Source organism: Pseudoliparis swirei, chromosome 13, assembly GCF_029220125.1.
Source record: "Pseudoliparis swirei isolate HS2019 ecotype Mariana Trench chromosome 13, NWPU_hadal_v1, whole genome shotgun sequence".
In the NCBI taxonomy this organism is placed as follows: domain Eukaryota; kingdom Metazoa; phylum Chordata; class Actinopteri; order Perciformes; family Liparidae; genus Pseudoliparis; species Pseudoliparis swirei.
In genome coordinates, this window is record NC_079400.1 from 12,322,256 (window position 1) to 12,343,010 (window position 20,755).

At 44.6% G+C, this 20,755-nt stretch overlaps 1 protein-coding gene across 2 annotated transcripts; it reads right to left on the minus strand.

Annotated features, from left to right (window-relative positions):
* Window positions 1-1,055: 1,055 nt before the first annotated feature.
* Window positions 1,056-18,087, minus strand: LOC130204126 (ras-related protein Rab-37-like). 2 transcript variants are annotated; one of them, XM_056430664.1, is made up of 9 exons: window positions 17,894-18,087; window positions 7,812-7,922; window positions 5,739-5,780; window positions 5,523-5,589; window positions 4,678-4,730; window positions 3,485-3,550; window positions 2,562-2,618; window positions 2,398-2,474; window positions 1,056-1,642 (listed from the first exon to the last, which is right to left on the minus strand). In XM_056430664.1, exons 1-9 carry the CDS (start codon window positions 18,062-18,064, stop codon window positions 1,537-1,539), a joined length of 750 nt encoding a protein of 249 aa, XP_056286639.1. In that variant the 5' UTR covers window positions 18,065-18,087; the 3' UTR covers window positions 1,056-1,536. The 2 variants fall into 2 exon arrangements, with proteins under 2 accessions (XP_056286639.1, XP_056286640.1); XM_056430665.1 differs by lacking the exon at window positions 17,894-18,087 and adding an exon at window positions 8,342-8,526 and having other exon boundaries at window positions 1,057-1,642.
* Between the last annotated feature and the right edge of the window lie 2,668 nt (window positions 18,088-20,755).

Below are 20,755 nucleotides of genomic sequence, written 5' to 3' on the forward strand. Positions count from 1 at the left end.
TTTGATGATCCAAACACCATCATCAGGTCAGAACTTCAATATTCACACACTCTGGATTGTGACCTGGGTCTTGAACTCGAATTACAACTCATGGCCAGCAGGGGGCGGGCTCCTGTTTGCAAAAATAATCCTGGTTGTATCAAAAATCTATGAGAATATGACTCCACGCTTTAGTCTCATAGCTTTAAACCTTTCACAGTGTGTTTACAGTTTATGAAAGTAAGTTAACATGCTAACATGTCGGTCGCCTAAACTTATGTGCTATTGAGTGTTTAGTTGTACGTTAACTTGAATTAGAAACAAGATATCCAAATGCCAAAAGGCACAACTGGTCCATGTTTATGACCAATAGTTGCGCAACATGACATTCAGCTGTTTGTGTTAATCGTGCATGTTAGCATGCGCAACAATATAGCAATGTAAAAAAACTAATTATAAAGGATACAAATATATATATATATATATATATATATATATATATTTGTGTTTGTTTGCTATTGTTTAGAAAGGTTTACAAGTCATGTGATTTATAACACATGACTTAATGTAAGCTAACCTAGAGGCGAACACGTCCCGACCCTCGTACCCAACAGGCTCCAGGAGCCGAGTGTCTCCAAGGAACGCAGCTGGAAGAAGGCTGTCTGTTCTACAACAGTTTGAATACGTTCTGATCAAATGTTCCTGTGTGTGTTTGTGTTTGTGTATGACCTGTGTGTATTTGTGAGATCGGTGTGCGTGTGTGTGGGTGGGACCTGTGTGTGTGTGTAAGACCTGTGTGCGTTTGTGGATGACCTATGTGTGTGTTTGTGAGATCGGTGTGCGTGTGTGTGGGTGGGACCTGTGTATGTGTGTAAGACCTGTGTGCGTTTGTGTATGACCTATGTGTGTTTGTGAGATGTGTGTGTGTGGGACCTGTGTGTTTGTGAGACCCGTGTGCGTGTGTGTGTGTGTGTGAGACTTGTATGTGTGTGCGTGTGAGAGACCTGTGTGTGTGTGTGTGAGAGAGACCTGTGTGTGTTTGTGAGAGACCTGTGTGTGTGTGTGAGAGAGACCTGTGTGTGTTTGTGAGAGAGACCTGTGTGTGTGTGTGAGAGAGACCTGTGTGTGTGTGAGACTTGTATGTGTGTGCGTGTGAGAGACCTGTGTGTGTGAGAGAGAGACCTGTGTGTGTGTGAGACTTGTATGTGTGTGCGTGTGAGAGACCTGTATGTGTGTGAGAGAGACCTGTGTGTGTTTGTGAGAGAGACCTGTGTGTGTGTGTGTATGTGTGTGTTTAAGATCTTTGTGTGTGTGTATGAGAGCTTTGTGTGCGTGTGTGTGTGTGTGTGTGTGTGTGAGACAATTGCCGTGTAAACGTTGTCGGCGGCTAAATAATAATTTAAAAAAGTGTCTTCAGTGAGTCCGTTGTTTGTTTTGTCCTTTTAGTCTTCAGTGAATGGCGGCGTCATATTTTGGGAGGGCATCCTCCCAGAGGGCTAGGGGGAGGAGCTTCAGAGGGCTTGGGGGAGGAGCTTCAGAAGTCTCGGGCGAGGAGTTTCAGGAGAAGCTGCAGCAGCCCGACTTCTCCTTCTGCGTTTCAATGTATTCGTGAATCTGGAACTTGGGTTCGTTGGGCTGCTGGGCGGCCCGGTGCTTCAGCTCCCTGCAGAACAGAACCACACACAACCGCTAACAAAACTATCTTTAATTTATCCACGTTGGTGTTGTTGACGATTATTTGGCAGTCAAAGTTTAAATGAGGAGGTGTGAAGCAATCTGTAGATATTATATTATTCTTTTTATTAAAATAGTATCATCTTGGTGACTCATTCTACCCCCCTTTTTAAAATAATTGCATAAATCATATAACTTTGTATTCTTCTTAATAAATGATTTATTCTGGCCCCTTTTTAGTGTACTAAACATATTAATAAATAGTTTTACTATCAGAAATGAACGTGATGATTGGAATTGCGGTTATAAAAATGGTTCTGAAATTGCTATTTATAGAAATTCTTCATCACTATTTTGGCATATCATAATTTTTGGGGGGAATTCTTCATTATTTTTGTATATATTATACTTGAAGTCTTTTCAGAAATACATTATTAAATGGATCTTATGATATTTGGTCAATATTAAGGTCTTTTCTAATAAATAGCTCTTTACAATCCCAGTTAAATACTCCAAATACATCACAATATTTCATATGTTCACTGTATTTGAATATTATATTATTCAATATCTAACTTACTAACTGTAATTAAACATGTGCATTTATTATTAATTACTGATAATGTAACAAAGATATTATTTCATCAAGAGTAAAGGTTGATTAATTTTAGATTGTTTTAACCCATTAGAGTTATTCTCAATAGATTTTGGTATTTTTAATAGCGGGTTCATGAAGGTTCATACTTGGAAACAGCGGTGAAGGCCAGCTCCACGTTCACCCCCGTCTTGGCACTTGTCTCCATGAAAGGAACCGAGTACTCCTGAGGAATACGAGGAGGAGCAGACAGCGGCGTTAACAGTGAGGGTTGTGCGGAGGAGGAGGAGGAGGAGGAGGAGGGGGTACTCACTCTGGCCAGTCTCTCCCCCTCGTCTCTCCGGATGGCTCTGGCACTGCTCATGTCAGCCTGACGGAGAGATGTGGGACATCACACTAAATACTAAATAAAAGCACCATAGCAAAGAATGTGGCTGTGGTATAGTTTGCCGTTTCAAATTTTTTTTTTTTTTTAACAAACCATGTGTGATAAAAAAAACAGTAATCCCTGTGGAGTGTTCTTGTTAACAGTATTCATTATCGTTCCTTATACGACATTTGTTCAGACTTGTTTTGGCATATTCTTGTAAAACCTGTTAACATTCTTCCATATTTACATTTCCCTCGGCCCTTACTCGCACATTGTTACGTGACTATATCATATTATTATATATCATATATATATATATATGATATATATGATATATATCATCTTATAATATTTGTGGACAGCGTGAAACTGGGGGATACCGAATAGTCAATCTCTGTATGTATGGCATGTATTATTTATTTTTTAAATTTCTATTTTAATTTCAGTTTCCTCACTGGTGTCGTCGTTGTCTGCCGGCGGCTGAAGTTCCTGTTGCACTTCAGAGCATTTATGTGTTTATTGTGCTGAACAAAAATACACATTTATAAGTTAAAAGAACGCTGATGACGTCCCTGGACACACCCCTGGACACGCCCTTGATGCCCCCTTGACGGCCCCTGCACACGCCCCATGACACATACTGGACACACCCATGGACACACATTGGACACGCCCAATGACACTCCCCTGTACACGCCCCTGGACACTCCCCTGGACACGCCCCTGGACACACATTGGACACGCCCCATGACACTCCCCGGGACACGCCCCTGGACGATCATTAGAAGCCACAGGTTTCCGGCCTCCCTGAAGATCACATCCATTTCTATTTTCCTCAAGACTTTTCAACAATTCCTTCTCCTCACCTTGTTGCCCAGCAACATGATGACGACGTCGCTCTGTGCATACTCATGGATCTCTGTTAGCCATGCCTGGAACAAGAGAGACGAACGGAAACAAGGCAGGGTTCATTACAATAACACACACACACTTATGCACACACTTTATTGACAGTTCATACACATAGGTCATTGTGTGCTCTCTGTGTCACACAGTGCGGTTACATGATGGTATAATTCGAATCTTGCTTTAGTCGGACTATGCTATCTTTTGGGGGATCTGCTGTTATCCCAATATACATGGCAGTGAGTAATTCGAATCATTGGCCGAAAGCATGTCATATCCGATACGATAGGTGGCGCTGTTTTCATTACAACTCGTGGTGATACAGCCATTTCCGCTTGACCTCTTCACCACCACCAACATCAACATTTCGAGAAAGAACCATGAACTTTAGTATGTTCAACTCCTTCAATACATTAAGCATAAATTCTGTCTGCTCTTCGGTCCAGAAATGTGTGGTGGCTCTTGTGTTCTCCATAGCGTTGTTTGCAGCGCCGCCGCTCCCATAACGCGCACGACGCGCTGCGCGTAGGGCACCAAGTCCTGAGGGGGCTCCACAAAATAGGCAACTAATAAAATCCTCATAGTTATAATAATTATAATGCCGATATTATTTCAGTCTAGAAATATTAGGCGCCTTTTAGGCATGTATATCACAAAACAGGCAGAACAAGATATATATTTAATCGCTCAGCACCCCCGTTAACACTTCTCGGGTCGCATCGCTCTGCCGTGATGCGCGCCGACACATCCGCGCACACAGACCCTATCTCAGGGGGCATCATGAGGAGTTATGCTTAGGGCACCAACATGGTTAGCAGCGGGACTGGTTATTTGTTTGTTTTCTGCCGGCCAGGTTGCCGGCAGTGACAATTTATCGTCTCTTTCGACTTCCGGGTCACGACATGGGAGGGAGGGAGGGAGGAGGGCAGCGGGATCTCGAGCATGCGCAAAGACGCAAAGTCCAGTTCCGAATCGAATTCAGAGGCGAGAGTCGAATTATCAACTGGATCGGACCGAGCTATCCAGGGGTGTTAATCGGACCGAAGTCGGACCGCACATAGTCCGACTAAGGTGTTTACATGAAACGGATAATTCGATTTCAGTCCGACTAAGCCAATAATTCGATTGCATGTAAACGCACTGACAGACTCACCCTGATGTTGTCAAAGGAGGTTTTGCTGGTGATGTCATACAGGAGGAGCAAAGCTTTAGAGAAAAGATGAACAGACATATTATCATTACATCTACGGTGTGTGGTCAGCGTGGGGTGAGGCGTGAGGCACGGCGTGAGGCGTGGGGTGAGGCGTGGGGTGAGGTGTGGGGTGAGGTGTGGGGTGAGGCGTGGGGTGAGGCGTGAGGCGTGGGGTGAGGTGTGGGGTGAGGCGTGGGGTGAGGCGTGGGGTGAGGTGTGGGGTGAGGTGTGGGGTGAGGCGTGGGGTGAGGCGTGGGGTGAGGTGTGGGGTGAGGTGTGGGGTGAGGCGTGGGGTGAGGTGTGAGGCGTGGGGTGAGGCGTGGGGTGAGGTGTGAGGCGTGGGGTGAGGCGTGGGGTGAGGTGTGGGGTGAGGCGTGGGGTGAGGTGTGAGGCGTGGGGTGAGGCGTGGGGTGAGGCGTGGGGTGAGGTGTGAGGCGTGGGGTGAGGCGTGGGGTGAGGTGTGAGGCGTGGGGTGAGGCGTGGGGTGAGGCGTGGGGTGAGGCGTGGGGTGAGGTGTGAGGCGTGGGGTGAGGCGTGGGGTGAGGCGTGGGTGAGGTGTGGGGTGAGGCGTGGGGTGAGGCGTGGGGTGAGGCGTGGGTGAGGTGTGAGGCGTGGGGTGAGGTGTGAGGCGTGGGGTGAGGTGTGGCGTGAGGCGTGGGTGAGGTGTGAGGTGAGGCGTGGGTGAGGTGTGAGGTGTGGGGTGCGGGGTGAGGCGTGGGGTGAGGCGTGGGGTGAGGTGTGGGGTGAGGTGTGGGGTGAGGCGTGGGGTGAGGTGTGGGGTGAGGCGTGAGCGGCGTTTGCCTCACCGTGAGCATCTCTGTAATACGCATGTGTCACACTCCTGAACCTCTCCTGTCCCGCCGTGTCCCAAATCTGAAAGAGAAAGAGAAACAAAGAGCTCGGCCCGGATCTGATCGCCTAAGTCTCATTTTTAGTTGCGACACCAGAGGAAACCATGTGCTCTAATAATAAGTTTCCACTGTGGGAGGACATTTAGTTTTCACTGGAACTGATTCACTGACCTGGAGTTGGACCTTTACGTCGTCAACAGTCACCACTTTATTCTTGGGGAAGAAGAGAGAGATCTTTATTGGGGTTGAATGCGCACACAGATTGACGCCCCATCGAACAGACAAATGAAACGTGAAGTGACGATCTGTCGAGGAGTTGAGGGAGAACTGAGGGAGATGTGCTGTGGGGTTTTTTTTTGTGATAAAATCTTTTATTGGTTTTCGAGATATGCACATGCAAAGGAAAAGATGTATGGTACTCAGACAAAAAACATAACAATTAAAAATTTAAAAATTAAAAAGAATATATATATAAATGCGGGTAGACATGCAACAACCTGCACACATATTACATATATATGCACATACCCTAATACATATACACACATAAAGATAGGGTGACCAGACGTCCGGTTTTCCCCGGACATGTCCTGTTTTTGAGACCTAAAAAATGCGTCCAGCAGGGATTCCAAAAACGTCCGGGATTTTGCTTGGTCGGATATTTGTGTTTCTCTGGGTCTTTCACAAACTAGTATTTACCCCTTACAAGTTTTGGAAATGGTATCTCCCTTACGTTCCACCTTCTTGCGTGAGCTGACAGAATAGAGAACAGTCATCGGTTGTTTGCCGCCGCTCCCATAACGCCCCCCCCCCCCCCCACCCCCCGAGACGAAGTGTCCTCTTTTTCACAAACTCAAATCTGGTCACCCTACATTAAGATGTGCTGTGGGGCTTGATGAGGGGATGTGTTACATGGCAGCTGGAGGGGGAAGGGAAGGCCACTCCCACATACACACACACACACACAGGACAAACAGGGGACAGGGTCAATTATATTTGGTCTACCAGAGTTCACAATATATATATTACAATCATGGTATGGGATAATATACACCAAACCAATGTGTTCTTATCCCCTACAGAACAAACTTAGTGTCGACCTTCTAAGATTTCTGCTTCTGCACCGATACACAAAAAATAGAAAACCCAGATAATTCAACAGCAGCTCTTTGAAGAATCAGTTTGTCAGACGTGACTCGTTCCTACTCGTCATATTTCATCGGATACGTTTTCATATTTGTCTTACCTGGACACTTAAAGTTCACACGGGGTTAACATTGTGAAATGCTTGCTGGTTGATGTGTTTAAAGATGCGAAACTGTGGCGGGTCGGGTTTTTTAAATATTTGTTCATAATAATGTGGCTTCATACGACCACGACGTGTAGACTGACGTGGCGTAGCATCATGTTACATAACATCGGCAGAGAAAATAGCCCAACTTTAGATTTCACACCAACACTGCCCATCGTCAGACTTTCTATCTTTTTTAGAAGTACATCTGTTGCTCCGACTGTCTGATAATGACTCATAATGTGGGTTTACATCTGAGTTAAAGCCCGGTGCGTCTCATACGGACACTGAAGGGTGCCTGGTGCTGCCCACATGCCGTTCACTCACTGACTTTTAACTCCTACGAATTCCTGTGCTGGTGCACAACACAGCAGTTTATTGCCATGTGCTGTTGACAGTGTGCACAACCTGTCCTGAATTGTGTTCTTCTGGTCACATGACATCTATTGTTCTGTCCATCCTGGAGAGGGATCCTCCTCTGTTGCTCTCCTGAAGGGTTTTTACCTTTATTTACCCTGAAAGGTTTTTTTTCTATTTCTTGGGAGTTTTTCCTGATCCGATGTGAGGTCAAAGGTCAGGGGTGTCGTATGTGTACAGATTGTAAAGCCCTCTGAGGATAATTCCTAATGTGTGATATTGGGCTGTATAAAATGAACTGAATTGAAACTTGAATGTAGGTGATTTGGATTTCTTCTGTTTCCTGAAGGAAATAAAGACTACTGTGAATTCTCCACGGCAACAGAAAACTCTCCCTTGTAGCTGTTTTTTTTTGTTTTTTTTAATGATATTGCAATGTTATCAAAAATTGAATTTACCGAAATCTCACACAGATATATCTTAAAAACTGGCTTTTATTTGTGACTTTTGGTGAACTGAGACCTAAACCTGTGACGTCCTACTTCATTCCAACCAGCGAACGCCCCCGTGTGTAAAAGATGTAGACAAACACCGACCGTGAATCCGATGCCCACGGTAGCAGAGAAGGATCCGGGGATGAACTTCCCCTGATCGAACTGCACCAACAGTGAGGTCTTCCCCACGCCGCTGTCCCCGACCAGGATCGCCTGCAGGGAAAATAGTCCCAAAAAAAACATATCGGTATAAGAATCGTGGAATATTTGCTTTCTGGCCAGAGGCCCGTGTCGTTATTTTGGGCGCGATGAGTCAGCATTTGCGTCACGATGGGACACTTCTGCTCTCGAGCCAAAAACAACAACCTGATCTTTTACGAGAGCTTGGCAGCGTACCGCCGTCACAGCGTGAGTCACGAGCCCGAGGAGATAACCTTCGAGACAATCAAATGAATGAAAGGCGCCGTTCAGAAGCAAGTTAGTCACCGGAGCCAGCAGTCAATATACTTCATCTTCCACAGGCCCGTCTTTCATTTGAGCCCACTTAGAAATGTCACACTGAGGTACCCACCACCTCCGCACACAAACACACACACACACACACATTAGTGCCCCCCAACTGTGACACATACAGTGAATGAGACACAGCCGGGCTGTTCTCCGTCTTCCCAAAAGAAGGTTCTGGACGTGTTGATGCTAAACATGCAGCATGAGCGTCTTCACTGTCGTTTTTGCTGAAGTTGTGGTTGAGCTGTAACTCAGTTTAGTCTTCAGGCTTATGAATGATAAAGGCTGAGAGGATTAGAGTTGAGGAGCTGGAGCGGCTTACAGTTACAGGTTTCATCGAGCCTCCCTTTGATGTCAGCGTTTAGAGGGATTTTAGGAACCTAAGAGAAATGTGTCACTGCTGAAATGTGCCATCCATAATAATGCATCCTCTGAACTTTCATATCAAATGTGTTCAGTCATCGCCGCTAACTCCAGGTACTTAAACGTGGGTGGACTCCGGCGGGTTTGGAAAGCTTGATTAATACCATGGACCTGCTGACAATCTCCCAAACAAATTTTGGCAGTTAATAACAGCATTGTTCGTGTGGCACAGCGCTATAAAAATAGTGTTAGTACTGAGTATAATTAAGAAGCTACGATGAGGGAATTATAGATCTGACTGCCAGAAGAAGAAAAAGATCCACCCAAGTATTGGAGTTCATTCAAAAACTGTAAAATAACACCAATTAGGGAATAAGGAGTCGAGCAGAACACGATAAACAGCTAAGTAAGTCAGTACAACATTAGCTAGTGACTGTTGAATAGGCTACCAGGAAAATAGTGTTTTGCAGATATTTGTCCGGACTCATGGCACCCAGCTTGAAACTGACAAAGTGTTGGACAGAACCGGATTGGCCGGTCCCCGTATAGTAGCGGGACAGAGCTACTACCGTTAGCCGAGACTCAAATAGCAGGACTGGAACACGCGGTGAGAATATAAAGCTGACAATACAAAGCATGTCCTCGATGTGAACAGGGTCCTTTTTTCTAAAATGTCGGCTAACCGCACAAAACGATGCACTCGTGAAATGCTCCTTGCCTTCAGACGTTAGCCGAACGCGCTTACGCTAGCCGAACGTGCTAACGTTTACGGCCCGCGTTACAACAGATAACCACACTGTTTAATCCAGTTGTTTTCAACCTGGGGGGGGGGGGGGGTTGGTGGCGAGATTGTTTCTTTGGTATGACCTCTGGTTCTGCTGAGTAAACCAATGCAGAAGGGTCTTAAAATGTGCATTCTCTCTGCTGACCAGCAGGGGGCGACTCCAACTATAAAAAATATATCAGATGAGTTTATGGTCTTCTTCAATTCAGCATGATGTTCATTTCCTAAATTATGCTTAATTTAGAGCCACTCAGACCATAACGCAGGGGATACTTTATGGTCTTATTCCATAGAAGTCTATATACATGTACTCTACTTCTCTCTTGATTTATTCCCTCATTAAAAATGGTAAACATGAGTTTATATCTCAATCTCTAGTTTAAAGTCTTCTTCACTGCAGCATGATGTTCATTTCGTAAATGATGCTCCATTTAGAGTCAAATACTGTCGCTCCGCTGCCAGAGTCGTACACGCCGTCTATACGCCATTCTTACGCATTCCAAGTACTCTAACTTATGTCCATTGGTTACGAATAAAGCCGCGTAACCAATGACGGACATTGGTTGGACGTCACGATGACAGCTTCCACTTCTTACTTCTCAATCTTACTACAGCCTCACGTTGCTTATCGGTGCTTATGAGAAACGGCCGTTTGTCACCGGGTCCGTGAACAGAGACTCATCATAATGAATATCTTGAAGACGGATTAGAAAGGCGACCACTGAGCAGACAAACATGTCGAGCACGACACAAACCAGAAGCGATGTTATTATGTCATCGATTTAATGGCATCTGTTTCCTGTTTGCAAAGCATGTAACATAATGCCTGCAGTGCAACTCACTCGTGGTGTTACACGTGCACCATGTGACCACGGTGAATGCATTTGTCGTGGGAGGGGGGTGGAAGGGTAGGACGCGGTTTCCGTGGTAACAGAGGTCAGCTGGGAAGTGGGCCTGTCTGGAGACTGGGAGCAATTAGGTGATAGCACCGCAGATGTTCGGGAATCAGACGTGGATGATGTGAACGGTGTAAAATAAGAACTTCCAGGGAGGCGGTCATGATAACAAACGTCTGAGACGCGGTCCAAGGGAACGGAGAGGATTTGGAGTCGTGACATTCTGCCAAGGCAAACTCACTTTTATCTTCTCGCAGAGTATTAAATCTGTGGAAGAAACCCGAGAATGTAATATAGCGTGTCAGTTTTCATATTGCCTCTAATGTAGACCGTTTGATATGCTGCAATCCACAGAACAGCCACAGATTACTGTAGCTGCCAATAGTAAAAGTCTTAATTTACACTAGTGGTACACATAAGGGAGTAGGGGATAGGAACGCCTTGGTCTGGTGTATATTATCCCAAACCATGAGACCATATATATGTGAACTGGTAGACCAAATAGAAATGACTGTGTTTTGCTGAGAAAGGATAGTGTCATGGTCCCCTGTTTGTCCTGTGTGTGTGTGTGTGTGGGCGTGTGTGTGTATGTGGGCGTGGCCTTCCCTTCCCCCTCCAACTGCCAATCAACCCACACACATGTAACACATCCCCTCATCAAGCCCCACAGCACATCTACCTCAGTTCCCCCTCAACTCCTCGACCGGTCGTCACTTCACGTTCCCGGAACGACGACGACACACAGAACAATGGAGGTGACATCTGGAACCGAAAATGGTTCTTTAGAGTGATGCCATAGAACCATTTTTGGTTCTACAAAGAACCTTTCAAAACAGGGTTCTTTAAAGAACCATGTCCTTAAAGAGTTCTTCAAATAACCTATGAAGGTGTTTCAATGAAGCTTAAAAACATGGTTCTTTAAGTCACCATTTCTGGTTCCACACAGAACCTTTCAAACCAGGGTTCTTTAAAGAACTATTTCCTGAAAGAGTTCTTCAAAGAACCTTTAATGGTGCCTCAAATGAAGGAATGGTTCTTGAGTAGATGATGGTTCTACGTAGAACCACAAAGCCTTTTAAAGAACCATTTAAGAACCATTATTGTTCTGTGTTTCGAGCCTCTTGGATTTTTTTGCATGTTCTTGTCGGTAAACTGGTGCTGTCCCAGCCTCTCCACTCCCCCAGAACTCACCTGAAGAACTACCGAGCTACCCAACCAGCCACAGAGGACGCCTTCATGGATCCCAAACCTCTTCCATCTCTGGCCTTTTAAATAAATAGAATTGTCTCTTGTCTTTTGTCTCCTGCTCTGTGTCCTTCCTTTTGGGTCCAGCCCCGCACCGCCATGACGGATAGGGACGTCAGCAAGTACTGAGAGACGGACGGATGCATTGGGAGTTCTGGTTCTTTGACAATTGGGGTCGGCTGTAGCTCGTATGAGATGGGATGGGAGGTCGTCCCGTAACCACGAGGTTCCCGGTTCGATGCCCGCTTTCCCCATAGTTGCATGTCGAAGTGTCCCTGAGCAAAGCACTGAACCCCCAGTTGCTCCTTAATCACTAAGGATGGGTCAAATGCAGAGAGGAATTAAAGTGTACATTTATATTTCAAATTTCTATAGGAAAAATGCAACACCAGCCTATCCATCATAGGCCAAATAGTGAAAATGACGACTCCCAGACCTGTCAATCACCTTGTAGCCCCGCCCCTAAAGCGTCCCCTGCTTTAAGGTCTGTGTGACTCTAAATGACCATAATGTACTAAATGATGACATCATGCTGTATAGAAGAAGACTTGAAACTAGAGACTGAGACATAAACTCATGTTTACAATGTTTACTGAGGGAATACATCAGAAGTAGAGTCATTATATAGACTTCTATACAACCAGACATATTTTGGTTGACGGCCAGGAGAAACAATAGATTTGAGGCTCATCTGCTTGTGGTTGCCTCCTAACTGTGACAGAATTATTTCTTTAAAGAGCAGCTTGCATTGCTCCAACATGGCCTTTGCAAAGCACCTGCCCCCACACAACCCAACGCCTTCACACACACACACACACACACACACACACACACACACACACACACACACTGAACCCCCAGTTGCTCCTTAATCACTAAGGATGGGTCAAATGCAGAGAGGAATTAAAGTGTACATTTATATTTCAAATTTCTATAGGAAAATGCAACACCAGCCTATCCATCATAGGCCAAATAGTGAAAATGACGACTCCCAGACCTGTCAATCACCTTGTAGCCCCGCCCTGAAGCGTCCCCTGCTCTAAGGTCTGTGTGACACTAAATGACCATAATGTACTAAATGATGACATCATGCTGTATAGAAGAAGACTTGAAACTAGAGACTGAGACATAAACTCATGTTTACAATGTTTACTGAGGGAATACATCAGAAGTAGAGTCATTATATAGACTTCTATACAACCAGACATATTTTGGTTGACGGGGAGAAACAATAGATTTGAGGCTCATCTGCTTGTGGTTGCCTCCTAACTGTGACAGAATTATTTCTTTAAAGAGCAGCTTGCATTGCTCCAACATGGCCTTGCAAAGCACCTGCTCCCAACGCCTACACACACACACACACACACACACACACACACACACACACAAACACACACACACACTGAACCCCAGTTGCTCTTAATCACTAAGGATGGGTCAATGCAGAGAGGAATTAAAGTGTACATTTATATTTCAAATTTCTATAGGAAAATGCAACACCAGCCTATCCATCATAGGCCAAATAGTGAAAATGACGACTCCCAGACCTGTCAATCACCTTGTAGCCCCCTAAAGCGTCCCTGCTTTAAGGTCTGTGTGACTCTAAATGACCATAATGTACTAAATGATGACATCATGCTGTATAGAAGAAGACTTGAAACTAGAGACTGAGACATAAACTCATGTTTACAATGTTTACTGAGGAATACATCAGAAGTAGAGTCATTATATAGACTTCTATACAACCAGACATATTTTTGGTTGACGCCAGGAGAAACAATAGATTTGAGGCTCATCTGCTTGTGGTTGCCTCCTAACTGTGACAGAATTATTTCTTTAAAGAGCAGCTTGCATTGCTCCAACATGGCCTTGCAAAGCACCTGCTCCCCACACAACCCAACGCCTTCACACACACACACACACACACACACACACACACACAAACACACACACACACACTGAACCCCAGTTGCTCCTTAATCACTAAGGATGGGTCAAATGCAGAGAGGAATTAAAGTGTACATTTATATTTCAAATTTCTATAGGAAAATGCAACACCAGCCTATCCATCATAGGCCAAATAGTGAAATGACGACCCCAGACCTGTCAATCACCTTGTAGCCCGCCCTGCCCTAAAGCGTCCCCTGCTTTAAGGTCTGTGTGACTCTAAATGACCATAATGTACTAAATGATGACATCATGCTGTATAGAAGAAGACTTGAAACTAGAGACTGAGACATAAACTCATGTTTACAATGTTTACTGAGGGAATACATCAAGTAGAGTCATTATATAGACTTCTATACAACCAGACATATTTTTGGTTGACGGCCAGGAGAAACAATAGATTTGAGGCTCATCTGCTTGTGGTTGCCTCCTAACTGTGACAGAATTATTTCTTTAAAGAGCAGCTTGCATTGCTCCAACATGGCCTTTGCAAAGCACCTGCTCCCCCCACACAACCCAACGCCTTCACACACACACACACACACACACACACACACACACACAAACACACACACACACACACACACTGAACCCCCAGTTGCTCCTTAATCACTAAGGATGGGTCAAATGCAGAGAGGAATTAAAGTGTACATTTATATTTCAAATTTCTATAGGAAAAATGCAACACCAGCCTATCCATCATAGGCCAAATAGTGAAAATGACGACTCCCAGACCTGTCAATCACCTTGTAGCCCCGCCCCTAAAGCGTCCCCTGCTTTAAGGTCTGTGTGACTCTAAATGACCATAATGTACTAAATGATGACATCATGCTGTATAGAAGAAGACTTGAAACTAGAGACTGAGACATAAACTCATGTTTACAATGTTTACTGAGGGAATACATCAGAAGTAGAGTCATTATATAGACTTCTATACAACCAGACATATTTTTGGTTGACGGCCAGGAGAAACAATAGATTTGAGGCTCATCTGCTTGTGGTTGCCTCCTAACTGTGACAGAATTATTTCTTTAAAGAGCAGCTTGCATTGCTCCAACATGGCCTTTGCAAAGCACCTGCTCCCCCCACACAACCCAACGCCTTCACACACACACACACACACACACACACACACACACACACACACACACACACAAACACACACACACACACTGAACCCCCAGTTGCTCCTTAATCACTAAGGATGGGTCAAATGCAGAGAGGAATTAAAGTGTACATTTATATTTCAAATTTCTAGGAAAATGCAACACCAGCCTATCCATCATAGGCCAAATAGTGAAATGACGACTCCCAGACCTGTCAATCACCTTGTAGCCCCCTAAAGCGTCCCTGCTTTAAGGTCTGTGACTCTAAATGACCATAATGTACTAAATGATGACATCATGCTGTATAGAAGAAGACTTGAAACTAGAGACTGAGACATAAACTCATGTTTACAATGTTTACTGAGGGAATACATCAGAAGTAGAGTCATTATAGACTTCTATACAACCAGACATATTTTTGGTTGACGCCCAGGAGAAACAATAGATTTGAGGCTCATCTGCTTGTGGTTGCCTCCTAACTGTGACAGAATTATTTTTTAAAGAGCAGCTTGCATTGCTCCAACATGGCCTTGCAAAGCACCTGCTCCCCACACAACCCAACGCCTTCACACACACACACACACACACACACACACACACACAAACACACACACACACTGAACCCCCAGTTGCTCCTTAATCACTAAGGATGGGTCAAATGCAGAGAGGAATTAAAGTGTACATTTATATTTCAAATTTCTATAGAAAAATGCAACACCAGCCTATCCATCATAGGCCAAATAGTGAAATGACGACTCCCAGACCTGTCAATCACCTTGTAGCCCGCCCCTAAAGCGCCCCTGCTTTAAGGTCTGTGTGACTCTAAATGACCATAATGTACTAAATGATGACATCATGCTGTATAGAAGAAGACTTGAAACTAGAGACTGAGACATAAACTCATGTTTACAATGTTTACTGAGGGAATACATCAGAAGTAGAGTCATTATATAGACTTCTATACAACCAGACATATTTTTGGTTGACGGCCAGGAGAAACAATAGATTTGAGGCTCATCTGCTTGTGGTTGCCTCCTAACTGTGACAGAATTATTTCTTTAAAGAGCAGCTTGCATTGCTCCAACATGGCCTTTGCAAAGCACCTGCTCCCCCCACACAACCCAACGCCTTCACACACACACACACACACACACACACACACACACACACACACAAACACACACACACACACTGAACCCCCAGTTGCTCCTTAATCACTAAGGATGGGTCAAATGCAGAGAGGAATTAAAGTGTACATTTATATTTCAAATTTCTATAGGAAAAATGCAACACCAGCCTATCCATCATAGGCCAAATAGTGAAAATGACGACTCCCAGACCTGTCAATCACCTTGTAGCCCCGCCCCTAAAGCGTCCCCTGCTTTAAGGTCTGTGTGACTCTAAATGACCATAATGTACTAAATGATGACATCATGCTGTATAGAAGAAGACTTGAAACTAGAGACTGAGACATAAACTCATGTTTACAATGTTTACTGAGGGAATACATCAGAAGTAGAGTCATTATATAGACTTCTATACAACCAGACATATTTTTGGTTGACGGCCAGGAGAAACAATAGATTTGAGGCTCATCTGCTTGTGGTTGCCTCCTAACTGTGACAGAATTATTTCTTTAAAGAGCAGCTTGCATTGCTCCAACATGGCCTTTGCAAAGCACCTGCTCCCCCCACACAACCCAACGCCTTCACACACACACACACACACACACACACACACACACACACACACACACACACACACACACACACACACACACACACACACACACACACACACACACACACACACACACACACTGCTTCCGGGGCAATTATAGGCAGATGTCAGAGTGAATAATGGTGATGGGGTAACCCGGCCCGCGTCTCATTGGACCGTTAGCCCTCGGTGCAGCGACATGACAGCAGGATTGTGTCTGGAGCGTCACACTTTCTGGTGATTGTCAACCACCATCGGCCATGTCTTAAATGGGATGTAATTAACTAAACGTCACGGTCACTTTTTGCAGCGTGTTCTCACGGCGAGTGTTTCTCGGCCCACTGGAAGCTGTTCCTGCCGTACAGCTTCCTAATGAGCCGTGACCTTTAACCCGAAGCCCAAAGGGGCTTTCTTCTTCTTTCCCTCTGTTCCATCGACAGCAGGCCAGCTGGAAGGGATCGGGTCATGATGTATGTCATCATGCTTCAGCATGTACCAGCCTCATAATCTGAGTGAGTGTTCGTCTTCCTTCACTCTTCCATTTTCAACTGCACACAGTCTGATTCTCATCCAGCGGACGGAGAAACGTCAGTGTTCATTTGTCGTCGTGTTTCTCCAACACTTTCTCTGTTTGGGTCTCCACCAACTCCAGGAAGGGAAATATAGGGAAATATATATTGTAGCTGCCTAATGCTCCTCTATTCCCACCAACGTTGCTCACATTGTCTGCAAATCAAAACGATAACCTGAAAGACGCTCTATTGAGCGCCCTGGTGCCTTCAGGTGCATCAAGTCTCTTCATCCCTGTTTCCCTCACGGCGTCTTTTCCTCTCCACAGTTTTTAGCAAACATTAGATAAGATAAGAGGTAAGAGGAGCGAGGAAAGAGGAGCGAGGATCAAGGAGTGAGGAAAGAGGTAAGAGGAGCGAGGAAAGAGGAGCGGGGAAAGAGGAAAGAGGAGCGAGGAAAGAGGAGCGAGGAAAGAGGAGCGAGGAAAGAAGTAAGAGGAGCGAGGAAAGAGGAGCGAGGAAAGAGGAGCGAGGAAAGAAGTAAGAGAAGCGAGGAAAGAGGAGCGAGGAAAGAGGATCGAGGATCGAGGACTGAGGAAAGAGGAGCGAGGAACGAGGTAAGAAGTAAGAGGAGCGAGGAAAGAGGAGCGAGGAAAGAGGATCGAGGAGCGAGGAATGAGGATCGAGGAGCGAGGACTGAGGAAAGAGGAGCGAGGAACGAGGTAAGAAGTAAGAGGAAAGAGAAACGAGGAGCGAGGAGTGAGGAAAGAGGAAAGAGGAGCGAGGAAACGACAATTAAGAGACTTGGGATGTACCCTGTATCACACTGTTTTCATCGCACTAATGGAACTGGTGTTATCATACGAGGGGGGGGGGGGGGGGTGGTGGAGCACTGACAGTTATGACACGCAGCGAGCCTGAACCCGACCACGTGTGGATCAGCACCGCGGACAGAACCCCGGGTCCGGTTGCTGTGGGTTTAAGAGTGTTTCAACAATGCCTGCAAATAATAAAACAGACTGGGTGTAAAACGCGTCTTAAAGTCAGCGCGCAGCACGACGAGGTTCATCTACACATATTTAACTTTTGATTATGAATAGCAACACACCTTGTGCACGAAGTCCTCGTCGTACGCCGGAGCCGGCGGGGTCTTCGCCTGGCTGTCCGCGGGCTCTCTGGACTCGTACCCGCCGTCGGGGTGGATCTCCGGGTACGCCGTGGTGTAGTGCGCAGAGATCGGCTCCATCGACTCCATCCGCTCCATCCTGTGGTCCTCCATGCGCGCGGGCTCTGTCTTCTCACAGCGGAGAACGAGAGAGGACGAAACACGAAACCTCCTCTCTCTCTCTCTCTCTCTCTCTCTCTCTCTCTCTCTCTCTCTCTCTCTCTCTCTCTCTCTCTCTCACACGCGTGGGGGGAGACGGGAGGGTGGGGGATGGGGGGATGCAGCTATTGGAGAGGATGGGAGAGATGAGAGTGGATGGAGGAAGAGATGAGGAGGATGGGGGGATGAAGATGATTAGTTAGGACATGACCTCATGACGTCTTTTCTGAGGAACTGTTTAGGATGAATGACAAGTCTGTTTTTCATTTTATACTAAGGTGCAGACACTGGTCACCATATATATATATATATATATATATAATATATATATAAAGAGACTGTGAGACTATAAATATACAAACAGGTGTCTGTGGAAACTCCACGATGGGAAATGGATTTATTCTCAGCAGGTGATCATCATCAGAGAGAGAGAGCAGCATCTCCACCTTGCATCATCAGAGAGAGAGCAGCATCTCCACCTTGCATCATCAGAGAGAGAGCAGCATCTCCATGCACCTGCATGCTGCCAGCTCATATCTGTATGATCATCATATGATGAGCAAACTAAACATATCAAAATATGGAAAAAGTTCGTTTCATACAAGTTAATGCACCAATAATAAAAACGTATTAACTAGATATAGAATAATCACACCTTTATATAATTGTACATGTGTTATTGTATCTAGCAGGGATCTTGGTGATTTGCAACGCTTGGCCCATTGCGCATGTCCGCAAATTCCACTCCAGCGTGCACGCGAGAGATCTTCTGTTTTCTTTTCTTCAAAAGTTTCCCTGCAGAACAGTTCTGCTGGTAAGAGCCCCGAGCTGCTGACGTCGTCTGGCTTCCGGTGAGCCCGCGGCGCACTTCGCTTCTCTGGCGTGACGTGAGAGGAGGAAAAGCGTCACGTGACGTCGCTCTGCTTAAGTGCTCTTTCTTTGTTTTGACTTTACATCTACATTTGACATCCGTTTATTTAAAAGCCACAAGGGAAGATTTATTTATATATATATATATGAAGTTGTATGTATAATATATACATACAACTACATATACATATATATTTATATATAAATCTGTATGTATAAATATATGTATATATATGTGCATAAATACATATATATATTAATATATATATACAACTACATATATTCATATATATATGCATATATATATAATGTATTTAAAAATAGGCAATATATACTAATTAATTCATATTAATATATTTAAACACTTATTCATAAATGAATTGCATGATTAAAAATGATCAAGATTCATTTCATAGCCATATTTATCAATTCGTCTATTTATTTATTTGATCTTGACTCAAATAGTTAAAAAGTAACACAACATATGTACAACATGTGAACTGTACTGCAACATAACACATGGAAACTTCCCCAGATGAATCTCTGGGAATGGCCAATGAAAAACACTCGTTACATCACAATTATAAACATTTTGTTTTGTGTAGAATTCAGAATCTGATCTTTACTTCTGTCCCGTCAACGTCTCCATAAGATCATTTACACAACTCGCGCCCTTCATACCAGGTTGAATTGGGATGAGGTCGTCTTGAGGTGCTGTTACACATGCTGCAGCATAACCCCACTTAGTTATTTCAAATATGGTCCAAATATACCATATGTGAAAGAATGCAGGTTTAAGAGACTTCACTCTCTAGTTGAGCCGGCAGTAAGATGCACAATTAAATAGTTTAAAAGCACAAAGAAGCTTGGATTTCAAGGTAGACATTATTCCACTATATATCTTTACATTGTAAATAGTTTTCTGCTGAATTAAAGCTCTGAATCTCTCATTTAGATCCTTTAAGCAAAATGTTATCTAGAAATCTGACCCAACATTAATGCAACTATGTACGATATTAATATAATTAAAATCCAGATACTGACGCAGAACTCCTCTATATGAGCAACAATGGCCGTCACGTGACCTCCCCTGACATGGAGGAACCTGGAGGTTTTGGGGCTCCTGGAGCCTCTCGAGAGATTTTGGCAGAGTCCTAATAATAATAATAAAAAGGGAATATAATGATATTACATGAGCGATGGAAAAAACAAGACTCTAGAACAGGGGTCTCCAACATTTTTCCTGTGAGGGCCACATAACTTTTCCCTTCTCTGATGGGGGCCGGGGTCAGTTTGTAACAGAAAAAGTGTGACGATCACAGCGGTGCCTAACTGTAAACATTTATTGTTTTCCAGAAAGCCACACATAACCAAATATTAACAACCCTTTCAATTGTTCTGTTACCTAACCTTTTCGCCATTATTCTGTTCTATTTGACAGGGGCTAGTCGAGGATTTGCGTGGCCAGACTGAAAAACAAATCATAATGCGTCTCTGGTATTGTTCAGGGGGCCGGGCCAAAATGTGGAGGCGGGCCTTATCCGGCCCGCGGGCCTTAGTTTGGGGACCACTGCTCTAGGAGAAATATCATTTCCTGTAGCCAGAGTAAGACTATCAATAGCCCTTTGATGTATAGGCTTAGCATAACGACCAGCCCAGCACCGTCACATGGAGGCTGTCTCCACGTGTAAAAAAATGTATTTACACATTTAGGGAGTTCCCTTTAAAGGTACATCTTTAGATACATCACATACAGTAATATTTTTCTTTTGACTC

Bases quoted from the DNA above. Each gene is read 5' to 3' on its own strand.
- LOC130204126 (XM_056430664.1), bottom strand. From the start codon at position 18,064: ATGGAGGACCACAGGATGGAGCGGATGGAGTCGATGGAGCCGATCTCT. The intron at 2,619-3,484 runs GTGAGGAGAAGG...TCTCTCCGTCAG, and splicing joins TCATGTTGCTGGGCAACAAG to GCTGACATGAGCAGTGCCAG. The intron at 2,475-2,561 runs GTGAGTACCCCC...CGTATTCCTCAG, and splicing joins AGGGGGAGAGACTGGCCAGA to GAGTACTCGGTTCCTTTCAT.